This window comes from Gymnoscopelus braueri (assembly GCF_963280865.1).
Source record: "Gymnoscopelus braueri genome assembly, chromosome: 5".
Lineage (NCBI taxonomy): Eukaryota > Metazoa > Chordata > Actinopteri > Myctophiformes > Myctophidae > Gymnoscopelus > Gymnoscopelus braueri.
In genome coordinates, this window is record NC_137606.1 from 8288781 (window position 1) to 8315637 (window position 26857).

The following is a 26857-nucleotide window of genomic DNA, read 5'->3' on the forward strand; positions in this document are numbered from 1 at the left end:
ACTGTGAGTGTCCATGTCTTGGCCCTCTGTACAACTCGTTCTCACTCCCAAGGCGTCACATTTTGGTGCTCTGTCAGTAGCCCTGCAACGTCAAGTTTTGACGTGACGGGACGCCCTGAAAGTCAAGTTTTGACATGTCGGGACGCCATGGCGCATGTTGACAAAACTATGCCTAAACCTAACCCTAATCCTAACCCTAACCTCACAAAAATATGACTACCCCTAACCTCACAAAAATATGCCTAAACTTAACCTTAATCCTAACCCTAACCTCACAAAAACTATGCAGAGAGAGAGAAAAAGAAAAAAAGCCGTATCCGCGGTGGGATGCGATCACAGGCGGTTGCGGTTACTAGTCAAGCGCTACAACCAGGTAAGCCACCGACGAGGCAGCTGTCCAAATCCCAGATTCGAGTTGTAGTTGAAGCTCCATTGTGTGTATTTTAGTTGTTGTAGTCCTATAGTGACGCATTAGGGAGTGAAAATAGACAGAGCAGCAATGCCGCCTATCTGTGAGAATGTGTTGCTCTGTACAGCAGCACTGATTCTGCTGTTGTCACAAACAGCCAGGAGAGCTAATCTCTCAACTTCAAGGCAGATTTTCAAAACAAGATTTTTTTTTTACACCGAATGGTGTTTCCCAGAGCAAGCTACCAAACCCCCCCCCCCCGACGGTTCCCACCCAGATGCGCTTGCCTCTCTGGGAGGCCCCCACCGAGCTCCATAGTCCCTGCTGCGCATCACCTGACACCCACATCACATTGAGCCCATTCCACCACAAAGAATAAGCTTGCAATGGGTCCATTTCTTTTTTTTAAAGGTTTATTTTTCAGCTTTCACTTAATGAATCAATGGATTGAACAATGGACTAAGAACAACTCCAAACTCCCTCCTACTCCCACCCACGCTCCCCACCAACATCCCATTGGCATAGTGTTCTAAACAATACATACAATTAGACCATAATACAAATACAATTGATAAAGTAAGTTAAAGTCGCACTATGTAACTTTTTTTTATGAATAAAATGTAAGCTCTATTAGCTGTCAGGACCTGCGCAGGAAACCGGGTTCAAATCTGGGGTAGAAGAGGAAAGTTAAACTAAATAAATGATTGCATTAAGTCAAATAGAAAGGGGGACAAGAGAAATAGAGAGGACTGAGACCTACGTTACAGGCTGATCGATGTCAACCACCAAACTAGCATCCAATTCCTCAACAAAGTCTAATGCATTCTGAAAAGGGTTGCCAAATGTTATTGAACTTGGGTAGGGAGTCTCGTAAAGTGTGCTTAATTTTCTCCAGCTGCATATAGCGTAAGGCATCCCCAACCCAACAAGAATGAGTGGGACCCTTCCAGTGCGTAAAAATGAATTGTCTTGCCAGTAGGGTTAAAAACTTTACTGTTGTTGACAATTCACTATAATGGGTGCTGAGGTGCAAAATTCCCTGAGATCGTTCAAAAGTCGTACAGTAAAATACATCTAGCTTAATTGCAATTGATAGGAGTGAGTTTCTTGGGTGGTAAAACATTATTGTGTTATTCATACAGTACTGTATGTATGTTTTGGACCATTTATTGAACTAAGATTACTATATCGTCGCTATCGGGGCAGAAACCTTGTATCTCTGTTTTTCGTATGTTTGTTCATAAATGAAGGCTATTGGAACTGAATAAAGTATGATTAGAACATGCTTGAACATTTGACAGTTAAGGCCTAATATTTCTACAATTGCTACACATTTTGGGGCATAAAAGAGAAGTCTGTATGACGGTGTCCCGGCAGAAGTACCGGAAATAGCTGATCTACAAGCTCACAACGTGTAGCGATGCCTACATAGTCCATTTTCACTAGTTTTGAAAACCTTTGCCCATAATGACACCAAGTTGAAAGTGATAGTCTGTCTGTGGGGTCTCTAAATATTTAATCAATGAACTGTATTAACGAGAGATTAAATAATAACTACATTGGATCCATTTGACCACACAGATTATTTTTTTCCCCCATTTCCTGAAAAGTAACAGTTTTGGACATACAGGGTTTCCGCCCGGCAGAGACACACACTAGACGACATTGGGACTGAACATGAATGTGTATTTCCTTAAGGGGCCTGTTTGGGGTGTCTCTCTGGGAGGGTTTGGAATGGGATTTATGCCCATAAAGCATTACACTTGAATACCTTTTCCAAACAGAGGTCAACGGTCATACAGAAAATACCTCGGTTCCAAAATGGTGTCATGGGAAAATGATGGGGAATTTTATGCCGTGTTATTGAAAACCAATACCAACATATCAGATATAAATCATGATTCCATCACTGGCTGGCCGGTAAGGTGTTGGACTGAAAATTGACTCTTCTAACGGCAATAAATCAAAACTTTTCACACTTGGATTATATTGTAAATGTCTATTGGCTCGATAGTGTATTCTTACAAATCCCTGCGAGACGTCGTTGACATCATCACACTGATAATCTTACATAGTCTTCGTAAAAGTTCATTATTTTTGCTCACTTCTTATTGATATTAATGTGACGATAATGTTTAACAGCGGCACTTATTTAATTTTCCAGAATGCAGTTTGGCAGCGACACCTCTGCTGTTAGAAACATACACACACCCAAACCAGTCAGTTAATTTTCAACTTCATACTCAGTAAAATGGCTTGACAGCTTTGTTTATTATTTTATCCACCCATACTCCTGTACTATATTATCAAATTAATTGTAGTGTATAATCAAAGTTTTGGTGCTAGTTTCTCGCCTTCATTGTTTAATTTTTTTTACTTCATTACACTCTCTTTTCACTAGTTCAAAAAGTCGATCTACATCGACGCGTTAAGTTTGTAGATCGGCTATTTGAACTATTTTAAAATGTGGCAAAAAAGTTCAGGCATAAGGGGTAAGGCCCATATAGGCCCATATAGTTAGGGCCCATAGACTTATTTCCACTGTGGTGGGATAAAAGGGATACTTTTATACTTTTATAAAAGTGATACTTTTATTCCACACATTTTTTAAAACAGAACAAACAGCAGCCGCACACTCAAAACACTGAGCAGATATCAGAGTTTAATGCAAGTTCAGTCGTGTGACCTTCTTCAGGCCATACCATAATTAATTATAATTTAAGCCATACACACTGACATTCTTCAGGCATACCATGGCCTGAAGAATGTCACACGACCGAAAGCTTGCATTAAACTCTGATATCTGCTCAGTGTTTAGAGTGTGGGGCTGCTGTTCCTATTTTGTGCTCTTTTTGTTCAGCTCCAGCGCCTCATCTAGGTTTTTGTTTGGCGGCTGGGCTGGCCGGGCGAGGTTTATTTCACTGTTCTATTCCACAGATTTTTTAAAAGCTCTTTGTATGTTTTCTTTTTATGATCATATATTTTTTTACTCACATTAATGTGTGTGTGTGTGTGTGTGTGTGTGTGTGTGTGTGTGTGTGTGTGTGTGTGTGTGTGTGTGTGTGTGTGTGTGTGTGTGTGTGTGTGTGTGTGTGTGTGTGTGTGTGTGTCTGTGTCTGTGTCTGTGTGTGCGTGTGCGTGCGTGCGGGGTAGCCTTTAACTACTAATCAGCTACTATCTCACTGTCCCGATGGAGGAACTGGAACGGCATCTTGACCTGGAGTGTGATTCTTCTCCAGACAGTACAATAGCAGTTTGTTCCTCGATCTGTACAAGTTAACATTCATCTCAGTGTGTTCTCATGACCTGTAGGGGCGACAGACGGACACAGGGACAAACATGACAAATGAGAAGCTAAATACCACTGGTACACACTCTTATGTCTGGCTCATACTGTACATTCCCACCCCAAAACTACATATTATTAGACCGTCGATTAATCAAATCTAAACACCCCCTGGGTGTATTTATAGACCGTCGAAATGTTAAGCCACGTCAACTTGTACATATTTGGTTGTTTGCCCTTTTAACAAACTATAAAGTTGGGAGGACTTAATAACTTTGTATTGTCTGTGTACTGTTAGCAAGCTGTATTTGTACAAAAAGTACAAGCAGTTCTTTTAGATTTTTTGATTAGATTAGACTTTATTGTCCCAGAGGGACATTTGTTTTCATAGTCCTTTCAGCACAGCAGCAGCACACAGACATAAACACAGCAACACAACCATATAAACACACACAGCAGCATAGAGATGAAGACGTAGAATCTCCCCCGTCTGAAAAGGTTTTGTGCCAGGGACCCCCAGAAGAGAAGATTTGTTAAAACATCAAAATCAAAATTATTCTATTTAAAAAAAACATTTTCAATGTATTTAAAAAAATAGCAGATGTACAAGTGATGCGCTGTGAGCTTGTAGATCTGCTATTTTTGAATAGCCAACATATAAATGGATAAAGTGGTTAAAATGATTGCTGTGTTAACTGCTTTTGCTGGGGACCCCCCTGGAACCCCCCGGACCCCACTTTGAGAACCACTATCCTAAAGGTCTTCTTTACACACCAGGAGCGACGTGAATAAACAATGGGAAAATGTTGTTGCGACGATTTCAGATCAAACTTTTATTTTTGATGAATGCCTCATTCGTACAGGTTGATGATTTTATTTGCGGTAAAAATTCGACCGTTTCGAAAAATATTTACGCCACATCATCGCCTATAATCGCGCTCAGTGTTCATGTACTCAAATCCGTTTTAAATGTATGCGCATTAATCGCAAAAGCATAAACACACTCCTGCTGAAGAGAACTCTCCTCCATTTTACGTCCCAGCGTCCCCATGTCCCAATAGGCGAACATTCTGCGAAAATAGACAACCTACAAGGTCACAATGCGCTGCGTTGTGAGTTTGTTGATCGGCTATTTTCGCAGAAGAGTATTTGGTGTAGAGGGAAAAAGGGAGCGGACCAAGTGCAGACCCCAGGGGGGACTCACTCAGGTCAACGCACTATATAGGGTTTAAGTGGTTGTTAAAGTCCTGTATCTCTTCCAGATGGCTGCAATCTGAAGTGACGAGTGAGGGGGTGATGATGGGTGTCATTTACTAGACGTGTGATGGCTCTGTCGTTCGTATCTGAGGGTTTGGGGTGTGGGAAGGCCAATGATTTTTAGAGGCAGCGTGTGTGTGATGCTGGTGAGTTTGTTTTTATTGGAGAAGGTCAATATGTTATAGAAGCATGTGGAACAAGTACAACAGGATGGGTTGAATTCTGCACTCTGCAAAGTACCTGGATGTCTAGAGAGTGTGTCTTCAGTTCAATCCGTTCTCATGAGTTAAACTGTCTTGACTTTGCGTTATACCATAATAGTCTCTCTAAAGGGGTTAGGAGTGAGAATTTAGTTTTTTACTCTGTTCTCTAGATGAGGCTCCGTTGTGATATGTTGTGAATTTAGTGCTCAGACCCGGTGTGGTTTGTCTGCTTGGATGAGGGAGAGAGAGAGCGGATCTGTTGCCCTCCGCATAATCCCTAAGAAAACAAGTCCATTCATCAAACTGTTAATACTCTACACGGTTCTCTAAAGAATCTAATGTGAGAATCTTACTGTGTGTGTGTGTGTGTGTGTGTGTGTGTGTGTGTGTGTGTGTGTGTGTGTGTGTGTGTGTGTGTGTGCGTGTGCGCGCGCGCGTTTGTAGTATGAACACTGCTCAGTGGAAAGTGAAGTAGGTTCCAAAAGAAATAGTTCTCCTTTATTCCACAGAGGGTGTCTTAATGGTAGATTCAATACAGGAATGAATTAAATTAAGGCGTTGGACGCCATCCAATGGATTATGTCCATACAGCTGACAGATTCCTGGTAATTACATCACTGTTTTTATATTCATTCATTGTTAAGTGCAAACTGTGCATGAGTCGGTGGTGTTTGGAGAAAAGAGTGTACTCTGGTTACAAACCGGACGATTTGTATATTAATTGATTGCCTAGATCGAGTTAACTCGTTTTTAGAATCCATCACTTGATTGCCAAGATCGTTTTTAGTAAAAAAAATATTTTTTATTTTTATTTTTTTTGACCCAAAGACCAAGGAGATATGATTTTTCGAAGATTTAGACTCCTATCCACTTCCTTGTTAACTTAAAACTTAAAAATTCTGTATCTCGGCTCCTGAGTACTTTTTTTTGTTCAATGTAAAAACCCCTGGCAATAAACTGCAAAAAATCTGAAATAATTCTGGCAGTCAATGTGTTTAGAGGACTTCAGACTACTTAAGAATTAATCAGGTTGAATTCTCTTCAAACTTGTATGTTTATATGCAGCAATCTTTCTGAAAAGTGCAAATCTGGAAATTGCACCAATACTGCGTTGCTGTATGTACAAATATCTTGTGTTTTTAAAAGGATAAGAAAGCGGATTTACGATTATACTCCCATCTGGCTCTTTCGCCGTATATTGCTACATTGTGTCTCTTGCTATCACTTTGTAGCCACATTGGGTGATCGTGGACTGAAAAGTGTCAGGTGCTTTTTTGACGTGAAGAGAATTTATGTTCCCATGTTGCTTTTTAAAATGTATTTTCACTGACACCTTTGGAGTGCATCAATAACATGTTGTAGCTGTAAACCGGCTGAGGAGGGATTCCCAGCATGCCTCTGGGACATGCCCACCTTATTGTTGTTCATTGTGTTTATTGTTGGGTTGTGTGACTGAATTTATTTGGTTCGCTGGAGTTCACTTGTTTTGTGTGTGACCACCAAATAAAACACCAAATAAAGAATTTCCAATCACCAGACGTTGCTGTGCCTGATTGAATCCAAAAATCATTACTTTGGTGTCAGAAGAGGGATGACATCAGACGAAGAGGTGGAGGGGAAATGTACCAGCTTACGCTGCAGATGACACTCTTGAAAAAGGAGCCCAATCCCGCACTGAAAGAAAGCCACTGTCAAGCTGCCAGTGGGAGCACTATACCGCCATGGACGCCTGACTTTGTTTGCTTGGCGGGACAATACATCATCATGAACACAGCAAGTGGACGGGACACTGACCTACCTATACTGGCCAGATGGCGCCAATGGACCCCAATGTTGCCAGTGGGCGGTGATTGGTCCACTCACTGCTAGCCTGGGGTTGCATTGGTCAGCCACTGACCAAGTCTTATTGGCGGACAGCGAATAAAGGAGTATTCCCCACTGTTAAGCTTCACCTACAGACATTACAGCACTTACAAGACTGTATTCCTCCACAGAGGGAGCGAATGACAGTGCTTCCACTGCCACTGCCAGTCACAAGGCCCCGCCATTAAGCTTTACTGACGACGTGCCGCTGGAAACGGTTGACGCATCGACCCCGCTCCGAGGCTGCCAGCAAGCCCAGCCACTGGACATCAACGCCCCCTGCAATGGACTATCCACTGTGCCTTCCGTGGACACTTTTTTTTTTTTTATATATATTTTTTCATTTAAATTTTTCACAAAGTATACATACAACCCCCCACATACAAACCCACATACAAACCCACATACAAACCCACATACATAAAGACAGCACAGATAAAAATAATCAAAACATAATAAAAATAAAGGTACAAAAAAGAAAGAAAAGGAACTTCAAGAAGAGACAAATCTGTTGTAAAAACATTAAGTAGCTTCGAGAAATAATAGATCTAGACCGAGATAGCTGTAGATAACAACCTATACCATCTCTGATACAGGTTGAGGTAGGGACAACGTTTCCATATAGTCCAAATAAGGTTGCCAAATCTTCAAAAAAGTGTCAAACCCATTTCTTAAACTATAAGTAATCTTCTCAAGAGGGACACAACTGTTCATTTCTGAGAACCATCTCGCAATGCCGAGGGGGGGGGTCAGACTTCCATGTTATTGCAATACACTTCCTAGCCACTCCAGGTGCCACCTCTATAAATTTAATTTTGTGTCTTCTTAGTTTTGCACTGATAGCAGTGAAGTCCTTCCGTGGACACTTAACGACACCACAGGAGAGGCAGAATTGGCAGGGCCACGGCGACACACCACCAACGAGGCTCCGAGCACTCACGTCAGAGTGAGACAGAGCAGAACGGATGGAAGACATAGGAGTGATTGTTGAAGAGAAGAGGAGAACCGGGTGGACATGGAGAGAGCCTCATACTGGGGCATCAGATCCTCCGGGCGCTGGGGCAGAGAGGGAGGTGATGGCCTCAGCGTCCCATGACATTGTGTTGGGTGGGTGAGTGGGTGGGTGCGTTAGAGTAGAGTAGAGTGCCTAAGGTGGGGGCCGTGTGCAACGTTCGTTCCGCAATGTTAACTGATTGAGGAGAGATTCATTCCCAGCATGCCTCTGGGACACGGACACATTGTTGTTGCTCATTGTGTTATTGTTTGCCTATGGGAATGTGCTGGGGGGATTATGTCTATTGTCATTGATTTATTTGTTTAATAATGTATGCCTGTATTTGGGGAGAAAAGTGTGAGTGGTAAGGGTAGTCTGAGGGAGCAGCTGCTCCCCTTCTGTGTTTCAAGTTTTGAGTGAGTTGGAGTTTTGTGTGCGCATTGCACAATTAAAACAATATTCAATAAAATGTTCCTATCATCAGCATGTGTCATTCCTTATTGAACCCACGGTTCATTATAATAGTAAATCCTTACATATGCCCTCCCTCTAAAAACACATGGCAGATAGCATATTCTACCAGACATGCTGTAGGATTCTAAGCCTAAAAGACTCTGGGTTGCCAAAGCCCATCAAATCCCTCAATTTCATGCCAGCAGTTTGATCTAAGATGTCTGCGCACAAAGGGTACATTAAATAGACATTGTAGCACCGAAATGATTTTGGTATTTTTTCCCCCTGGCTGGGTCTGTGGAACAAGTATACTTTTTGTCTCTAACAAAGTTCGTCCCGCCTGTTAAAGCTCTTCACAAAACAATTGATTGAACAAATGACTCTTTACTACATATATTTCGTCATCTTAATCTTAACAAGATGTAAGCTGTACTCTTAATTGCTATAGCAGTGCCGCAGTATGACACACAGGACAAATACAGGTAAGATAAGAGAGATAGCCTACAACTACCATTAAAGTGAGGATTAATAAAGCTAAATAATAATAAATAGGCAAACTTAATGTCTGATCTAGTAATCTGCACTTGGACTGAATGGGTTAGAGTAATGTATAAACTATTAATGAACATGAATATTAGTAGTTTATTCATTATTATCTGTTAATCTGATTAATAGATTTTGTACCATAGAGCCCCCTTGTGGCTGGGATTGAGAACAGCTTTAATGCTCGTTCTGTCATAATATGTGTGCATTGATCTTATTCATCTGTGTGACCACTACTGTGTAAAATAGGCGGGTAGTTAGTTGTCATCAGAAAATGCGTGCTGATGTCACTTGAAGTTTGAAGGGTCCTGTAAATAAACAATAACCACAAAATGGCCATTTATTTTATTGACCCAAATTTGCAGGCCTCACGATGGGTCCCCTATGATCACATTAGCATGAAATTTGTGCAGTTAATGCCCACCATGTTTTATCTATTTACTTCTTGCTGGAGGTACAGCAGCGCAGTTAATAAGAGCCAGCAAGCACAGTCTCAGTGTTCTGGTGGTTTTAGCCCTGACCATGAGCCATGTGCAGTCTCCTGTCAACTAACAAGACTTCTCTCTGTGTATGGAACCACTGCCACTCCCTCCCAGAGCTCTACACTGTTGGCTCACATCACACCGTAGAGAGGCTGGGGGGAGGGGGGGGGGACTGATTAGTCCAGACGAAACGCAGCCATCCAGCACCATGGATAACAGTCTGAGTAAGAGAGGCATGACATGCACCGCACACTGCAAGCCAAAAGAGTCATGTTAATAAGCCAGACAAAGTGGACCTCAGCGATGGATGGAAGGACAGGCTCCTACAAGAGGGTTCACTATCAGACGTGACCCGTGCACAAATGTCTGTGTCAGCTCTGTTAACTGAAAAGCCGGTGGAGCTGCTCTGTCTTCTAATACCCCCCCTTCCCCCCAAGCCTGCCCACCCCACCCCACCCCACTAATCGTAGATTTATGGAGCGTTGGTCATGCCCCATGTTACAGTGTGATAATGGCACACGATGGCTGGTTTGTGTAAAGCCTGCATACATATATATGCATGCCTGACCTGTGTGTGAATTACTGTACATCACATAGGTTATGGTTATGGTGTAAGAAGTGTAGCCACTGTTGTAGATGCTGTTGCAAGCCAATTATGCCCCTCTGTAATCTCTCAAGACAATTGGATGTTTAGCATCACTGCCCTAAACATGTAGTGTTGTTGTTAGTAATAAAGACAGAAGCACCCGGGAGGAAGTGGACTAAGCAATTAACATAATGTTCACACAATCAATATACTCGTCAGAGCTCATAAAGTTTTGTTTTCTTATTGTTCTTTCTCTTATTGTTGTGTTTTGTCGGCAACTTTATCATAATGCTGCCTTCGTGGACGAGTCTCGTAAAAAAACAAACACAAAAAAGATATGTTTATTCTTATTGTGTTAAATAAAGCTTATTATAGAATATTTTTATTTTGAAATGTGTGTACTGTAGTGTTAACGGTCTTTTGGGTCTTTTTAAAGATATGATGTCATAATATCCTGTAGGAAATATGAATGTTTAACAGCTGTACCACACTGGCGTTTTGGATGGATGGAGTGTTTGAAGAAATCATTTGCTGTTTCACAAGATTCTCTCTTTAGCCAAACATGACCTCCTTAAAGGCTGAAAAGAATGTTCTCTATTATTGTCAGGAATTCTTCATTCTTTCCTCAAAAAAACATGTCTGGTGAAATGGCTTACGTTTGGAGACGAGCAATCATTGGTTTCTGGTTTTCCAATCCAATAGCTTTCCAATTGATTTCCTCTATTACATACTGTGAGGGCCTCGTAAAATTTAATAGAGACTTTTAAGGTGTACTTTATTTCATCCACCATGTGCCTGTCAGATAGGATTGTAACGTTCCAGCAACGATCCACTGACTAGCCATTCAATAACTAAACTAATCCCGATAAATGGCAGAGATACAAATCATTATCTTCTTGTTTCCAAATATAGCGCTCTCTCTGAATGATATAAATTTCACTTGGGATTAGCAGAGAAGTTTTTAGTTACCTAATATATTACACAGTGTACAGAATGTCATCTCACTATACAAATAGATACAAAGGATTAGAGGGAGAGACAGCGAGAGAGAGAGAGGGGGACAGAGAGAGAGTAGATTTTCCATTAAATGAGTCACTGGAATGGTAACTTTGAACCTGGTAGAGTTAATGGCATAACGTTACCTCAGATAATTAGTCCCATCAGACTTCTTCCTGTTCCTGGCGATAACAATACTTTCCAGAGAGACTTTAAACAAGTTGCATGTGGGTTAAACACAACAGAAGACAAAACACACATTTGAATTTTGTAAGGTAATCCTATCTCTCTCTCTCTTGTTGGCCTTCAGTGAACATAAATTTCCACTTATCTCCTAGGACTCACTTAAATGTGAACCTACAGTATACTCCTTGTAATCCCATTTTATTTCTTTTTTTATACGTTTCTCTTTTAACCAGTGAAGCCCTATTTAAAAAATCAATCCATGTAGATCCTGAGAGCCGCATGGGAATTGCGTGGCTCCAATGTGGATCCAGGTCACAGTGGTCCAGGGTTCCGTGAGGAGTTACGGGTCTGTAACTGTAACTCTTAAAGTGCTTAATCTATAGCCCCCCCCCCCCTCTGTATAGCTTTCTCTTTTTTCTGTCTGAGAGCTGTACACCAAATCAAATTCCTACATTATGTGAACATACTTGGCCATTAAACGGATCCTGATTCTGACACCGTTTGTACATACAGTACATGCACAGCAAGCATCACAGCAAGGTTATTACCGTTTGTGGGGCAAAAGAGGAAGTGGCATGAAGTTTCTATTAAGAAGTATATATATATATATGTCACAGGGAAATTGGCATTCCAGGGAAATTGAAAAAGGAGCGCTCGTTTTTAGGCGCGGGGCTTTTCGAGACAGGGTTTTTTACGCGAGTCGCTCCTCCTCGCGAGGAGGAGGAGGAGGAGGAGGAGGAGGAGGAGAAGGCGCGAGGCGGGGCTTTGATGCGAGGCGGACCTGGCTTTTGTTGTTCCCCCCACATAGCAACCAGGAAGCTACGCTATAGGGGAACGCTGAACACGCGTTCACACGCACACGTGATATAGTTATTGTCCATGACGGAGGCGCGCCGACTTAGCAGAGCCAATTTCCCTGTAACATATATATCTCTGCTGTCCGGCCGGAACCAGCTAAATCCAAAATGGTAATTGTTCCAGAAATGAAAAACTAAATATAAATTTTTCAGAAAATGAAGAAAACCTTATATTTTTAAAACAAAGCAATACTGCCTCATCAAACTTGGTATTGTGACTTTATATATTATCAGATACTTGCATGTGTCATTATATTATCACCACTTTACCCAAATCCAGCTCAAGTGGAGTTATGAGTTTTGTCCAAACACAAATCCAGCGCAAGTGGAGTTAGGAGGTTTTGTCCATCATTGATAAGAACAGCTGGCAATGGATCTCAAAGCTCACAACACATCACAACGCATTGTGAGCTTGGAGATCAGCTATTTATGGTGAGCGCCATCCTCATATACTAAGTATAGATCAAGCTGAATTCTGTACTTAAACAACTTTTATTTTAACATGCATTGTAAACAACCATGGATCTAACTGTTACCACTGTTGTTCTTCTACAGTTGAGTGCAACAAACAATTCTGCCTCAATACTCAATCATGTATTTAACAAAAGCAATCATGGCACACCAACAATACATAAATGGCATATAAATACAAAATACATTCATGAAAAATAGAATCTGTAGCCTATCAAATCTGTAGCCTACTGCACTAACAATAGCAACCACAGTTGAATTTACCTATCATATACCTATCAACATTTTATTATCACACTGTTGTGTGTTGTGTGTTGCGTGTGTGTGGTGGGTGTTTCTTAGTGCTTTAGATTGTCATAAAAGCTGTGAAAGTCTTTTGGCATGATCTCCTTGAGCTCTTGGAGATGTTCGAAACAAACTCCTGCACACACTCATTCTCTGTCCATTAACATTTAAAAAGAAAACACGAGCAGATGACCTTTGTGAAGACACCCTTCTCCTCTTTACTGGGGTGACATCTATCAAACCTTGCACGTACATTCTCTTCTCTTCCCAGTTTATGTTCTCCCAAAAGCATTGAAAAATCTTCTCCCTGTCTGCCTCACCTTAACGTCCATATGTATATCATGCACAGTATAAGTATAACATGCACAGTATACATACATTGCTGCTATGCTCAGGCACCTTAGTTTTTTATTATCTCAGGTACTTTGTAAATATGTAGATAACTTGTCTGGCCTTCTGTTGCTCTCTTGTTTTTGATCTCCTTCCCACTTGCCCCCCACCCCTCTTCTTCTCCCCCCCCCCCCTCTTCTTTCTATGGAAATTAACGTTGCGATGGGAACGATGTACAAAAACGAATTTCACCCACTTCTTTACCTTGTAAACCTGTGATGTGACAATAAAACTGATTCTGATTCTGATTCTGATTCATACAGAGCAGAGCTTCTCTGAGAGCCTGAGAGGAGGGGGGAGTTGTTTGTTTTTGACGGACAGTTTGAGGGTCCAATGGAGTTAGGAGTTTTCGTCAGAGGCGCTTTTTAATACTTTTCATATGTTATTATTAAAAAAAAAATTACACAGATGTAGAGGGGGTTCAATAGCGTTGATTTATGAAAAAAAAAAAAAAATGAAAATGGAGTTAGCTGGTCCCGGTTGGACACCGACGAATATATATTTACTTTGTTTTTTTGGGGGGAGAGAGATACGGGGAGTGACACGCAGCAAAGGTTGTCAGGCTCGGGATTCAAACCTGGGTTAGATCTACTGTATATGTGGTGTGCGTCTTAGCCACTAGGGCTAGGCCATCAGCGCACCAGAAGTATATTAAAACTGTAAATGTAAAGAAGATGCAAACCGCTCCGCTCATGATTGAGAGCACAAGGAGCTCGTTAACACCTACCTCATGTACATGTACCTCACGTAATCCAACGAAGATGTGACGAACGCTCTCTGACTGATGCTTGTGTTAAGATGTATTTTTAAAAAGTGTAAATGCAAACAAGTTGTTGCTGCAAAACATTCTGTTCTTGATTGAGAACAGAAGGAGCTCGTTAACACCTACCTCATCATGTATTGTGCCTCACATAAATCAATTAAAATGTGATGACTGCTGTCTGATTGCCTACCAAGGATGGAGTTTCGTTTCCCCCTGAAACTGTCATAGGCCTTTTTTTTCTCAAGCCTTTTTTATGTTCCTCCACAAGTCGGTCTGTTGTAATCAGCTCTGCTGCCTAATGCATTAATTGAGTCAAGACCTTTAAATATTGCTCCAGCTCTGTCTTGGCTCTATATTTGGAGCAATATGGAGGATTTGATGGACCAGTCCTTCTGGAGCAATGCTGAGAACAAAAATGTGTCTTTATACAGATACAAATGTAGATATTGTACTCCCACAGGCTGGTCAAAACTCACAGTGTTATATAGTAATCTTTACCATGTCCTCTGAGGAACTTGATGAGGGAGTTTATCGTTTGTGGTGATATTTTGTTAATTTTGGACTCTGCTATGGTCTCTTATATTGACTCGTTTTGCTTCTTCTCTGTATCCCACCGGGAGGATGAACCCTAACCATGACTGCATGATCTTATCTCTAGCGCGACCCTCAGGCCATATAATATACAGTAAAAGGCAGATTGCATGATGAACTACTTTTATTTTGGTGGCTGCATGGCTTTATCTCTCTTTTAAACAAATGCTGTAGTTTACAACACTAGTTCCCAACGTCTGGCCAGGGGACCACCAGGGGTCCAAATGGTCCGTTGCGGGTTGGTAACTCTGACAGTGTACAAGTCCATTGGTTCCATTTGCACACACTTAGAGTTAAATGAACACTGAGGATTTTACGGTGTGGATTGGGGGTCCCAAAGATGACAAATTGTGACAAATGGGGGTCCGTGGCCTAAATGCATAACAGGATCTTTGAAATGAAAAAGATTGAGAAGCAATGGTTTACAATATATTTTAATCCTTCAATAAATACACATTATATATTCCCCACCCTACTGTATTCTGGCATTAATAACTTATAGACTCTTGCTGTTGTTTTTAGGCATCCAATTTATGAACCCTGCTCCAAATTACAGAATTATGACCTTGTACGACTTTTAACCCTGTTTATGCCTATGTTTTTTAGGGATCTCAAAGATGCTGTGTCTCACATGAAAACATCCTCTAGCCCCGGTAATGCCGTTGAAATGTCCTCTGGGCGTGTTGGGAGTCGTTGACCCTTATTTGCTACCCATTTTTAATAGCTCCCTATCTTCTGGATCTGCTCCTGATTATTTTACGATTGCTTGTGTTCAGCCTCTTCTCAGAAAAGCCGGTCTTGAACGATCCCATTTGTAACAATTACAGGACAATTTCTAAAACAATCATTAAAACGGACAGTCTCATTAAAACGTCTGGCAGCCATGAAAGACGATCATTTGAAAAGTTTCAGTTGGGGTTTCGACATCACCACAGTACTGTAGATTGCACTTAGTAGGGTCACAAAATGATGTTTTAATGAATGTGGACTCTAGTGGTGACTTCCATACTTGGACTTGAGTACAGCATTGATTTGACTGCATCGATCACAATGTACTTATCAGTAGATTACAGTAGTGTTTTTTTTTGTGTATAACTTGGGGAGTGCCCCAGGGTTAAATTTTGGGATATTTTCTTTGTATATGCTTATCCTTGGCGTCATTATACAACGTATGTCATTGTTATACAGACAATGCAAACAATTATGATCTGGTGAATCCCAACAACCTTACAAACTAGTCCTGTTAAAGCTAAACTGTCTAGCTTGCAGATATTAAAGACTGGATGTCAAGTCAGTTGAACTCTGACGAAACTGAAATAATTCTCATAATTGGCCCAGATCACTTACATTCTCATATTCAGTTTATCTATCCAACGATGTCAAGTCCGTTGCCAAGAACCTAGCTCTTATTTGATCCCAGCCTATACTGTGAAAACCAATTTGGCAAACTTGTTTAGACTTTTTTTTTTTTTTATCACCTCAGGAATGTCATCATACTTTTCACGCTTTGACTATTATTGCAATGGTGTTGTCTTAACACTCAATAGTCTCCAAATTGTAGAGAAGTTACTCTGCCTAAGGCCTAAGGAGTAGGCTTTATACTGTATGTATATCTTTTTTTAACTTAATTTTGAAATGTTATTTGATTGCCTTAATGTTTTTATTTCTCACTGTGCTTTGTCATGTTTTTTTCTGTTGCCGATTTTATTAGATTTTTCTCTTCTGTAAGGCACTTTGTTTTATTATCATTATTATAGCAGTTTTAATTAACCACTTAAACCCTACACGTTGACCTGTGTTACCCCAGGGGTCTGTACTTGGTCCCCTCCCCTTTCCCTCTACGGTCAAAATAGCCGATGTACAAGCTTGCGATGCGTTGTGTGAGCTTGTACATCGGCTATTTCACAGAATGTTCGCTTATGACATGCCCAGAATAGGGGCGCTAGGGGTCATGTGGTTTTTGAAGTGTTGTCACAGAAATAAATGCATCATAATCCGTTCTTTTTGTTTTCCATATTAAAGCTGCTTTATTAGATGAGTTAAACTGCACATATTTAAACTAGTTGCAGGAATCCATGATGCGCCTCATGCTCATGAACCTCATGCCGCTGTCCATGCCCATGTTCATGAAGTTCCTGTACTCGCCGGGCCTCATGTACATCATCTTGCCTCTGTAGTTGGCCTGCTCGTACATCAGCCAGTGGCCGTCCATCACGTTGCAGGACATGCAGTTGTTCATCTGGTAACGGTCCATGATGTTCTCACAGTCGTCCATCATCTCGTGCATCTGTCCACCAAAGTTCTCCCTCTCGTAGATCTTCATCCTGTAGTTGCCCCTGTGCATGGGGATCATACGGCAGGACCTGATGGAGTCCCTCATGCCCATCATGCTCTGGTAGTCGGAGTACTCGCCCCTCCTCATGAAGTACTGGTTGCCCATGTAGTTGGTGCGGTCGTACACCATGAAGCAGCCCCTCTCCACCCTGCAGGACTGGCACCTGTTCATGTGGGAAGACATGTCAGAGCAGTCGCTCATGCACTCGTAGGAGCGGCCCTGGAAGTTCTTCTCCTCGTAGAAGGTGATCTTGTTCATCATGTTCATGCCGGAAGACATCTTTGTGTGGGAGTTGTTTCAGCTGCTGTTGCTGCTGCTACTGTTGCTGTTACTGTGGCTGTGGGTGAACTGACTTCCTACGTGACTGAAGCCTTCCTTTTGTACATTACCTGACCAGCAGAGACTGCTTTGTGTGCCAGGCAGCTCCCCTGACACAGCAATATTCCATAGAAGAGCATAGAGCACTGAGGTTGTTCAGCGTTTCCACCTCAAAACCCTTGGAAAGGATTTTTCTCTGACGGCACAAAGCCTTTACCGTTGCGACAATACAGACAACAAGAGGCTGAAAGGGTTAACAATGACTAGGGGTAGACAATGACCTAGCTGAAAGGCTGTTCTGTCTACTCTGTCTCCCTAGGAGACAGAGTATGGGATACCCCAAGGAAGCATTTTAGGACACTCCACAAACACTCCTTGGATGCCAGAGCAGAACCTCTGCCCCAATTTCTTCACATCGGCCTGTGATAGCGCCACCAGGAGGCCGATTTTTGCACAAAAAAATTTATATTACTCCTACATATTTTGTCCAAACATCAAGCAAATCGGTACACATTATGTCTATCCTCATGTGATCAAGACGGATCTGTCCGATGTTTTGTAGTACATCCTGAATGGATAAGATTGCCATCTAAAGTTTACAGGAGTGGCTTGTTTTGAAGAAAATGCTTCGGAACATTGCTGGCCCACAATAACCTTAATGAAGGAAAAAGAGAGATTCTCCTCCCTGGCCCCAAATCTGAGAGGGACAAATTACACTCAATGCTTGGATCTCTGGCTAGACAGGTAGAAACGGGACCGTACCTATGTTCCCCAGGTTCTATGTTCCCCGCAAAAAAGGTTCTATGTTCCCCACTTACCAAAAAAGGTTCTAGGTTCCCTGGGTTCTATGTTCCCCTTTTACCTAAAAAAAGGTTCTATGTTCCCCGTTTACCCCAAAAAGGTTCTATGTTCCCCATTAACAAAAAAAAGGTTCTATGTTCCCCGCTCACCCAAAAATGCAGGAAACATACATTTCTAATTTCCAATTATTAATAACATCTCTGAACACACACAACCGAACATAATGGGGAGAAATTACTATCAGAAACTTGCCCGCCCCTTTCCCCTGGTGGCCATCTTGGTGATATAGAGCACCTTGTAGCAACTCATAATGTAATAACGGCGTAATAACAGTTCATAATATAATAAACTAAATGTCATAAAAGCTCATAATGTAATAAAATCATGAGCGATAGCGTAATAACAGGTTTTTGCATAATATAATAACGTAATAATTTGTTACATTTTTTTAATATAATTGTTTTTGGCTTTATCTGCCTTTTATTAGATAGTATACAGTAGTCTGAGAGGAAATGGGGAGAGAGAGATGGAAGTGACACGCAGCAAAGTCCGTCGGGATCGGGAGTCGAACCCGCGACACGCTGTGCCCGGACCGCCACGCCAGCCGTCCGGGCCATAACTGGTCAAATTGTTGAGAAAAGTGTTACATCTTATAATCAGTATCAGTATCATGGTCAGTGTCATGGTCAGCATCATGCTCAGTTTCATGGCAAGTGTCAGTATCATGTTAGTATCATGGTCAGTATCATGGTCAGTACCATGTCAGTATCATGTCAGTACCATGTCAATATCATGTCAGTATCATGGTAGTATCATGGTAGTATCATGGTCAGTATCATGGTCAGTATCATGTTAGTATCATGGTCAGTATCATGGTCAGTATCATGGTCAGTATCATGTCAATATCATGTCAGTATCATGGTAGTATCATGGTAGTATCGTGGTCAGTACATGGTCAGTATCATGGTCAGTATCATGGTCAGTATCATGTTAGTATCATGGTCAGTATCATGGTCAGTATCATGTCAATATCATGTCAGTATCATGGTAGTATCATGGTAGTATCATGGTCAGTATCATGGTCAGTATCATGTCAGTATCATGCCCATATCATGACAGTATCAACTTTTTAAACATCATATAAACACCATAAAAGGCCTACACCAAAACGTAGGGGGGAAAAAAACAACCTTGTCAGACAAGAGGAAATGCCTGTCAAAAAGGCAAGGGGGTTGGGGGATATAGCCAATAAAAAAACATGCATCATTAAAAACAACAACAACAACAAAAGCAAAACAACACCAGAACTACACTAAAATTGAAGAAATTCCAGATATGCCTACAGTATCAAATTTGGCAAAATCAAAAATGTACACGGTATAGCCCATGTAAATGATACGGCTGACAGCCCTCCAGTATGAAGGCAGATCTCTGTGGCCCTGATTGTATTGCGGTTAAACATGAGGTATCATGTCAGTATCATGTCAGTATCATGGTCAGTAACATGTCAGTATCATTGTCAGTATCATTGTCAGTATCATTGTCAGTATCATGTCAGTATCATGTCAGTATCGTGTTCAGTAACATGTCAGTATCATGGTCAGTATCATGTCAGTATCATGTGTCATGTCAGTATCATGGTCAGTATCATGGTCAGTATCATGTCAGTATCATGTCAGTATCATGGTCATATGGAAAGGCATGGCGAGAGAGTATGTTTTACCCCCTGTCCGTCCGTTCGTCCGTCCGTCCGTGTGTGTGTCCTGTCCGTGTGTTACCAGCTAATCTCCGGCACCATTGGCCCGCTTGCTGCGAAACTGTGCACACACACTCCCTCGATACCAATTCAGAACCTCTGCCCCAAATTTTTCACATGGGCCTGTTATAGCGCCACCAGGAGGCCAATTTGTGCAAAACCAATTTTTTGACATTACTCCTACAGATTTTATCCAAACGTCATGCAAATCGGTACACAGTATCTCTATAGTCATGTGATCAACCCGGATCTGTCCGATTTCCCATATTCCATCCTGATTGGCTAAGGTTGGCTTCCAAAGTTTGCAGGATTGGTCCGTTTTGAACAAAATGCCTCGAATCATGAACGCAGCTTGCAATTTCCGTGAAATTTCACACGCACTTTCCCACTAGGCCGAGGAAGAAATGCCACCCATTTCACATTGGCCTGTTATAGCGCCACCAGCAGGTCTAATTTAGCAAAACACATTTTTGGAACAAAATGCCACAAATCATAAATGCAGTGTCCGATTGCCGTGAAAGGCCTAGGAAGAAATGGCACCCTTTTCACATTGGCCTATTATACCGCCACCAGGAGGCCACAATAACGTACCTGACCTGTCGTAGACCTGTGCTCCGAGGAGCACTTTTTCTAGTAACTTTTTTAATATGCTTTATAAATTAAGCACTTTGAAACTGAAGATGATGGCCAATGTTGATGATAGTAAAAATGATAATAATATCGTATCGATATTGTGAGCCCAATATCGTGTATCGTATCATATGTACCGTGAAATTAATGTATCGTGACACCCCTAAATAGATTTTGAGTCATGTCAAAGAAGTTTTCAAAACATGATATTTTGACACTTTAAAAACTGAAAAATTACAAATAACTAATGGGTATAAATAGATGTATTTAAACCTTTTTAAATGTCTCACCATTTCCTGCATTTTTGGGTAGCGGGGAACATAGAACCTTTTTTTGGTTGAGTGGGGAACATAGAACCTTTTTTAAAACCTTTTTTGGTTGAGTGGGGAACATAGAACCTTTTTTTGGATGAGTGGGGAACATAGAACCCTTTTTTGGTTGAGAGGGGAACATAGAACCCGGGGAACATAGAACCTTTTTTTGGGGGGGAGGGGAATATAGAACCTGGGGAACATAGGTACAGTCCCGTAGAAACAGGTCACACACCTGAATGTAATCTTAGACTCTGACTTAAATGTTATTTCTCCTTGTAACAAGGTCACAAGAACAGCATTTCTTCACTTAAGAAACATGGCTAAAGTGAGACCTCTTTTAAAAATCTGGAAGATGCAGAAGTGCTTATCCTTATCCATGCTTTTATTACAAGCCGGCTAGAGTATTGCAACTCCTCTTTGACACATTCCCTTGCAGGTATTAATTAATTAATTATGTAGTTTCTGCCTGGGTTTTTTACCTTATATTGACGATCTTTGCAGAGCCACGGGAGCCGTGATGTGTGCGTGCACGTAAACAAAGCATGACCGGGGGATGGGGGAGGGTCTGATCTGATTCAGAGAAAAAAAATTGTAACCGCAATCGGCCATTTTGTCCCGGTCGGCTGTTGTATAACAGCCGTTTTCACAAAAAAAAAAAAGAGAGAAAGGAGTGTTTTTCTAAAACTGATAAAGAAGGAGTGGACGAGAGTGTCATTTTTTTGGATGACGTCACATTCGTCATTTCCTTCTTTCAGGGTCCTAAGTTGTGTTAGAGCGCCCTCTTGTGGAACTTTCCAAAAAAAAATATTTAAAGACGGAGATCTCCGCTAATGGCGGTGAACGGGTGGATTTGAAATGACGGAGATCTCCGTCAATGGCAGGGAATGTAACAGGACTACCAAAAATATCTAAGAGAAAGAAATTTACAGGCAATCCAGACTGCGGCAGCTAGAATCTTAACAAATACCAGATGAAGAGATCACATTATGGCCAGACCGGACCAATGTAACTAGTTGCAACTGCCATTCAGAATCAGAATCAGTTTTATTGTCACATCACAGGTTTACAAGGTAAAAAAGTGGGTGAAATTCTTTTTTGTACATCGTTCCCATCGCAACGTTAGTTTCCATAGAAAGAAGAGGGGGGGGAGAAGAAGAGGGTGGGGGGCAAGTGGGAAGGAGATCAAAACAAGAGAGCAACAGAAGGCCAGACAAGTTATCTACATATTTACAAATTACCTGAGATAATAAAAAACTAAAAAAATCATAAATGGGGATAATGGTTGCAAGGAGTTGCATTGGTGTGGACTGGTCTTAAGTCCAGTCCTAGCAACACTGCCCTGACTACCTGTATCTTTTAGAATAGACTTTAAAGCACTTTTATTTGTTTACAAAGCACTTAATAACTTGGCACCTTCATATATTAAGGATTCTATAAAGTGTTATGTTCCAACCAGAACACTCGGGTCCTCCTCCGCTCTCGTACTAGATGTTCCCAAAGCACTTCATAAAAACACTGGTTAGGCCGCCTTCTGGGTCTATGGTCCTAAGTTGTGGAATACACTACCACTGGAACTTAAAATGGCCAGCTCTAGGGTTTTTAAGAGTAAGCTGAAGTCCTTTTCTTTCTATATGGCATTTAAATAAATTAATCTTATGTTCACGTCCTACGTTTTTTTTTAATTATTTTCCATTTGATTAATTTGTATTATTTTGCCCTACTTTGACTTGCTCTTCTAGCTTTAACTATACTGTTTAGTTATGTCTGTTTTTGCCAATTGTGTTTTTTAATCTGGCATCCTACTATTTATTATCTAAATTGAAGCAATTTGGCTACATTTTATGTATTCTTTATACGGATCCCCATTAGCTTCCACTGCCGTGGAGTCGCGGACACTAGTCTTCCTGAGGTCCTCATGAAACATCACAACACAAAACAACATACAATATTCATACAAACAACAACTGACACTTGTCAGTCTAAATCTAAGTTACACTATTAAAATGCCAATGATAATTAGATAATATAGGAACATAGGTTAAACATCATGTACACAAACATATTGATCATTCAACCTGTGTGGTCTCCCTCATTAATATTTGAGATATTTTTTTGTGAAGTATTTGCTATGAAAGGTGCGATACAAATAAAGATATTATTGGTATTTAGCATGGCTCATGACAGAAGGGAAAACTTTAGTCATGTGAACTTGAAAGTGTAGAGAGGACGCCTGGTAAACAGAAGGTCACAGGTTTGATTCCAGGCCGGCTAAACCGACTGGCCAGGAATAGTGATGAAAAGCTATAGCCTGATTAGAACTTCAATTGGTTTCTGTTGTGTAGATGAAGCAGAAAATTTGGCAAACTTTTCTCTTGATAACTGATTTTTGAACAAGAGTTTGAAATCTGCCCTTATACAGTAAGCAACATAATAAAGAATAAATCCCTCAGAACTCTGCTCAGCTGTTTCCAATGCTGATTTGTCAATTGCATGATCTTCTTTCTCTCAAGTTCAGTTTATTATGTTTTTATGGCTTATTGTGCATGTTGTATATTGCATCGCTTGGTCCCTGTGTTGCTGCTTGCGGCTATATTTATTATTATTATTATAATAAATCAGTTTTGATTAACCACTTAAACCCTGTGCCTATATACTTCGTTGACCGGTGTTCCCCCAGGGGTTTGGACTTGTTCCCCTCCCCTTCGGTCAAAATAGCGATGTACAAGCTTGCAACACGTTGTGAGCTTGTAGATCGTCTGTTTTCACAGAATGTTTTCCTATATGACATGCCCAGAATAGGGGCACTAGGGATCATGTGGTTTGTGAAGTGTGATATATAAATAAATGCATCATAATCCGTCCTTTTTTGTTTCCACATTAAAACAACTTTATTCAGATGAGTTCATCTCCTGATATTTAAACTAGTAGAAGGAATCCATGATGCGCCTCATGCTCATGAACCTCATGCCGCTGTCCATGCCCATGTTCATGAAGTTCCTGTACTCGCCGGGCCTCATGTACATCATCTTGCCTCTGTAGTTGGCCTGCTCGTACATCAGCCAGTGGCCGTCCATCACGTTGCAGGACATGCAGTTGTTCATCTGGTAACGGTCCATGATGTTCTCACAGTCGTCCATCATCTCGTGCATCTGTCCACCGAAGTTCTCCCTCTCGTAGATCTTCATCCTGTAGTTGCCCCTGTGCATGGGGATCATACGGCAGGACCTGATGGAGTCCCTCATGCCCATCATGCTCTGGTAGTCGGAGTACTCGCCCCTCCTCATGAAGTACTGGTTGCCCATGTAGTTGGTGCGGTCGTACACCATGAAGCAGCCCTTCTCCACCCTGCAGGACTGGCACCTGTTCATGTGGGAGGACATGTCAGAGCAGTCGCTCATGCACTCGTAGGAGCGGCCCTGGAAGTTCTTCTCCTCGTAGAAGGTGATCTTGTTCATCATGTTCATGCCGGAAGACATCTTTGTGTGGGAGTTGTTTCAGCTGCTGTTGCTGCCGCTGTTGTTGCTGCTGCTGTGGCTGTGGGTGAACTGACTTCCTACATGGCTGAAGCCTTCCTTTTGTACATTACCTGACCAGCAGAGGCTGCTTTGTGTGCCAGGCAGCTCCCCTGACACAGCAACACTCCATAAAAGAGCATAGAGCTGAGCTGAGGTTGTTCAGTGTTTCCACCTCAAAAAACCTTGGAAAGGCTTTTTCTCTGACGGCACAAAGCCTTTACCATTATGACAATACAGACAAGAGGCTGAATGGGTTAACAATGACTAGGGGGTCCACAATGACCTAGCTGAAAGACCGTTCTGTCTCCCTAGGTGATCTTGTATCAGATCCAGTTGAGACAGAGTATGGGATACCCCCATTTTAGAACCCATTCTCTTCTCATTGTCTCCACCAGATCGAAGGCGTGGCCAAGACTATGTTTTGCCCTCCGTCCGTCCGTCCGCGTGTCTTACCTTCCGTCTGTGAACAGCTAATCTCCGGCACCATTGGCCTGATCGACGTGAAACTGTACACACACACTTCCTGGATGCTAGAGCAGATTCTCTGCTTTTTAAAACAAATATTACTCCTAGAGCTTTTGTCCAAATCGGTACACAGTATCTCTTTAGTCATGTGATCAAGACGGATATGTCAGATTTTTCATATTTCATCCTGATTGCCTAACATTGGCGTCCAAAGTTTGCATGAGTGGTCCGTTTCGAACAAAAGCCCTCAAATCATGAACAAATCATGAATGCCATTGCTGTGAAACTTTGCACGCACATTCTCACTAGACCAAGGAAAAACCTATGCTTTGCATTTTTCTCATCAGCGTTTTATAGCGCCACTAGGAGGCCTACTTTTGCAAAACCCATTTCTTTATATTACAGATTTTGTCCAAACATCACGCAAATCGGTACGGATCTTTCTGATTTTTCATATTCCATCTATTGGTCCTGACAACACTTCACTGACTACCTGTATCTTTTAGAATAGATTTAAAGCACTTTTATTTAATTACAAAGCACTTAATAACTTGACACCTATATTAAGGATTCTATAAAGTGTTATGTTCCAACCAGTACCAACACTCGGGTCCTCCTCCGCTCTCATACTAGATGTTCCCAAAGCACTTCATAAAAACACTGGTGAGGCCGCCTTCTGAGTCCATGGCCCTACAGTAAGTTTTGGAATACACTACCACTGGAACTTAAAATGACCAGCTCTCTTAGGGTTTTTAAGAGTAAGCTGAAGTCCTATTCTTTCAATATGGCATTTAATTAAATTAATCTTATGTTCTCATCCTACCGTATTATTTTCCTTTAAATTCATTTGTATTATTTTGCCTACTTTGACTGGCTCTTCTAGCTTTAACTATACTGTTTATTTATGTTTCTGTTTGCCAATTGTGTATTTTTTTCTGGCATCCTACTATTTATTATCTAAATTGAAGCACTTTGAGCTACATTTTATGTATTCTTTATTCTTTATTCGGATCCCCATTAGCTTCCGCTGCCTCGGACACTAGTCTTCCTGGGATCCACATAAAACATCACAACACAAAACAACATACAATATTCATACAAACAACAACTGACACTCGTCACTCGTCAATTGCTAAATCTAAGTTACACTGTTAAAATGCCTATGATAATTAGATAATATAGGAACATAGGTTAAACATCATGTACAAAAACATATTGATCATTTCAATTGTGTGGTCTCTCTCATTAATATTTATTTAAGATATTTTTGAATAAGTATTTGCTATGAAATATATACAGTACAATATATATATATACAGTACAATGGCTATTTGAAAATAGCCGATCTACAAGCTCACAACATGTCACTAATGTGACGTGTTTTGAGCATGTAGATCTGCTACTTTAAAATGAAAAAAAAAATGTCATTCTTGAAACATTATAACTATCTTGTATGGGGGGTCCCTGGCACAAAATATTTTTCAGATGGGGGTACGCAGTCAAATACATATTCATTTAGGGGTCCTTGAGTGAGTTGAGCTATGCAAAACAGACATCATAATTTTGTCTGCCTTTCATTATTTTCAAGTAAAAAAATAAAACCTAATGGCCTTCTGTCATTGCTAAGTAAACTGCTAATGCTAAACTCCGGTTTATTTATGTGGCTTTACTCTCCTTAAAGGGATTTAAAATGTTGTACAAGTGTTGTTCCTATCAGCTTCTATGGAATACTACTACTTTTGTCTGAGAAGCTGGTTTGCTGGCAACGTTTCAAACTAATTTTACAAGGAGTGCAATGGACTTCTCATCAAGTAGGATAAACATTGAATTGTCATTATGAAAGTTTCTTGAAATTTGACAGAGCAGGTTAATTTAGGCTACAGTCACTATATAAGTCTGATGTATTATTACATTATTGCGCAAGGGAAGAGAGTGTATCTTCTGCTGCACTCTGCACAGAGCTGGGTGCAGCCAGCATACACGCACACACGCACACGCACACACACACACACACACACACACACACACACACACACACACACACACACACACACACACACACACACACACACACACACCGGAGCACTGTTTTTTCACGGCACACCACG

At 41.2% G+C, this 26857-nt stretch overlaps 2 protein-coding genes across 2 annotated transcripts; both read right to left on the reverse strand.

Annotated features, from left to right (window-relative positions):
• Positions 1 to 16674: 16674 nt before the first annotated feature.
• LOC308084986 (gamma-crystallin M2-like) lies at positions 16675 to 17229 on the reverse strand (the record flags this gene model as incomplete). Its single annotated transcript, XM_080427997.1, has 1 exon — positions 16675 to 17229. One exon carries the CDS (start codon positions 17227 to 17229, stop codon positions 16675 to 16677), a length of 555 nt encoding a protein of 184 aa, XP_080284123.1.
• Positions 17230 to 23690: 6461 nt separating this feature from the next.
• On the reverse strand, positions 23691 to 24245 carry LOC308085096 (gamma-crystallin M2-like; the record flags this gene model as incomplete). The annotated part of the gene is made up of 1 exon (XM_080428168.1): positions 23691 to 24245. One exon carries the CDS (start codon positions 24243 to 24245, stop codon positions 23691 to 23693), a length of 555 nt encoding a protein of 184 aa, XP_080284294.1.
• Positions 24246 to 26857: the final 2612 nt, after the last annotated feature.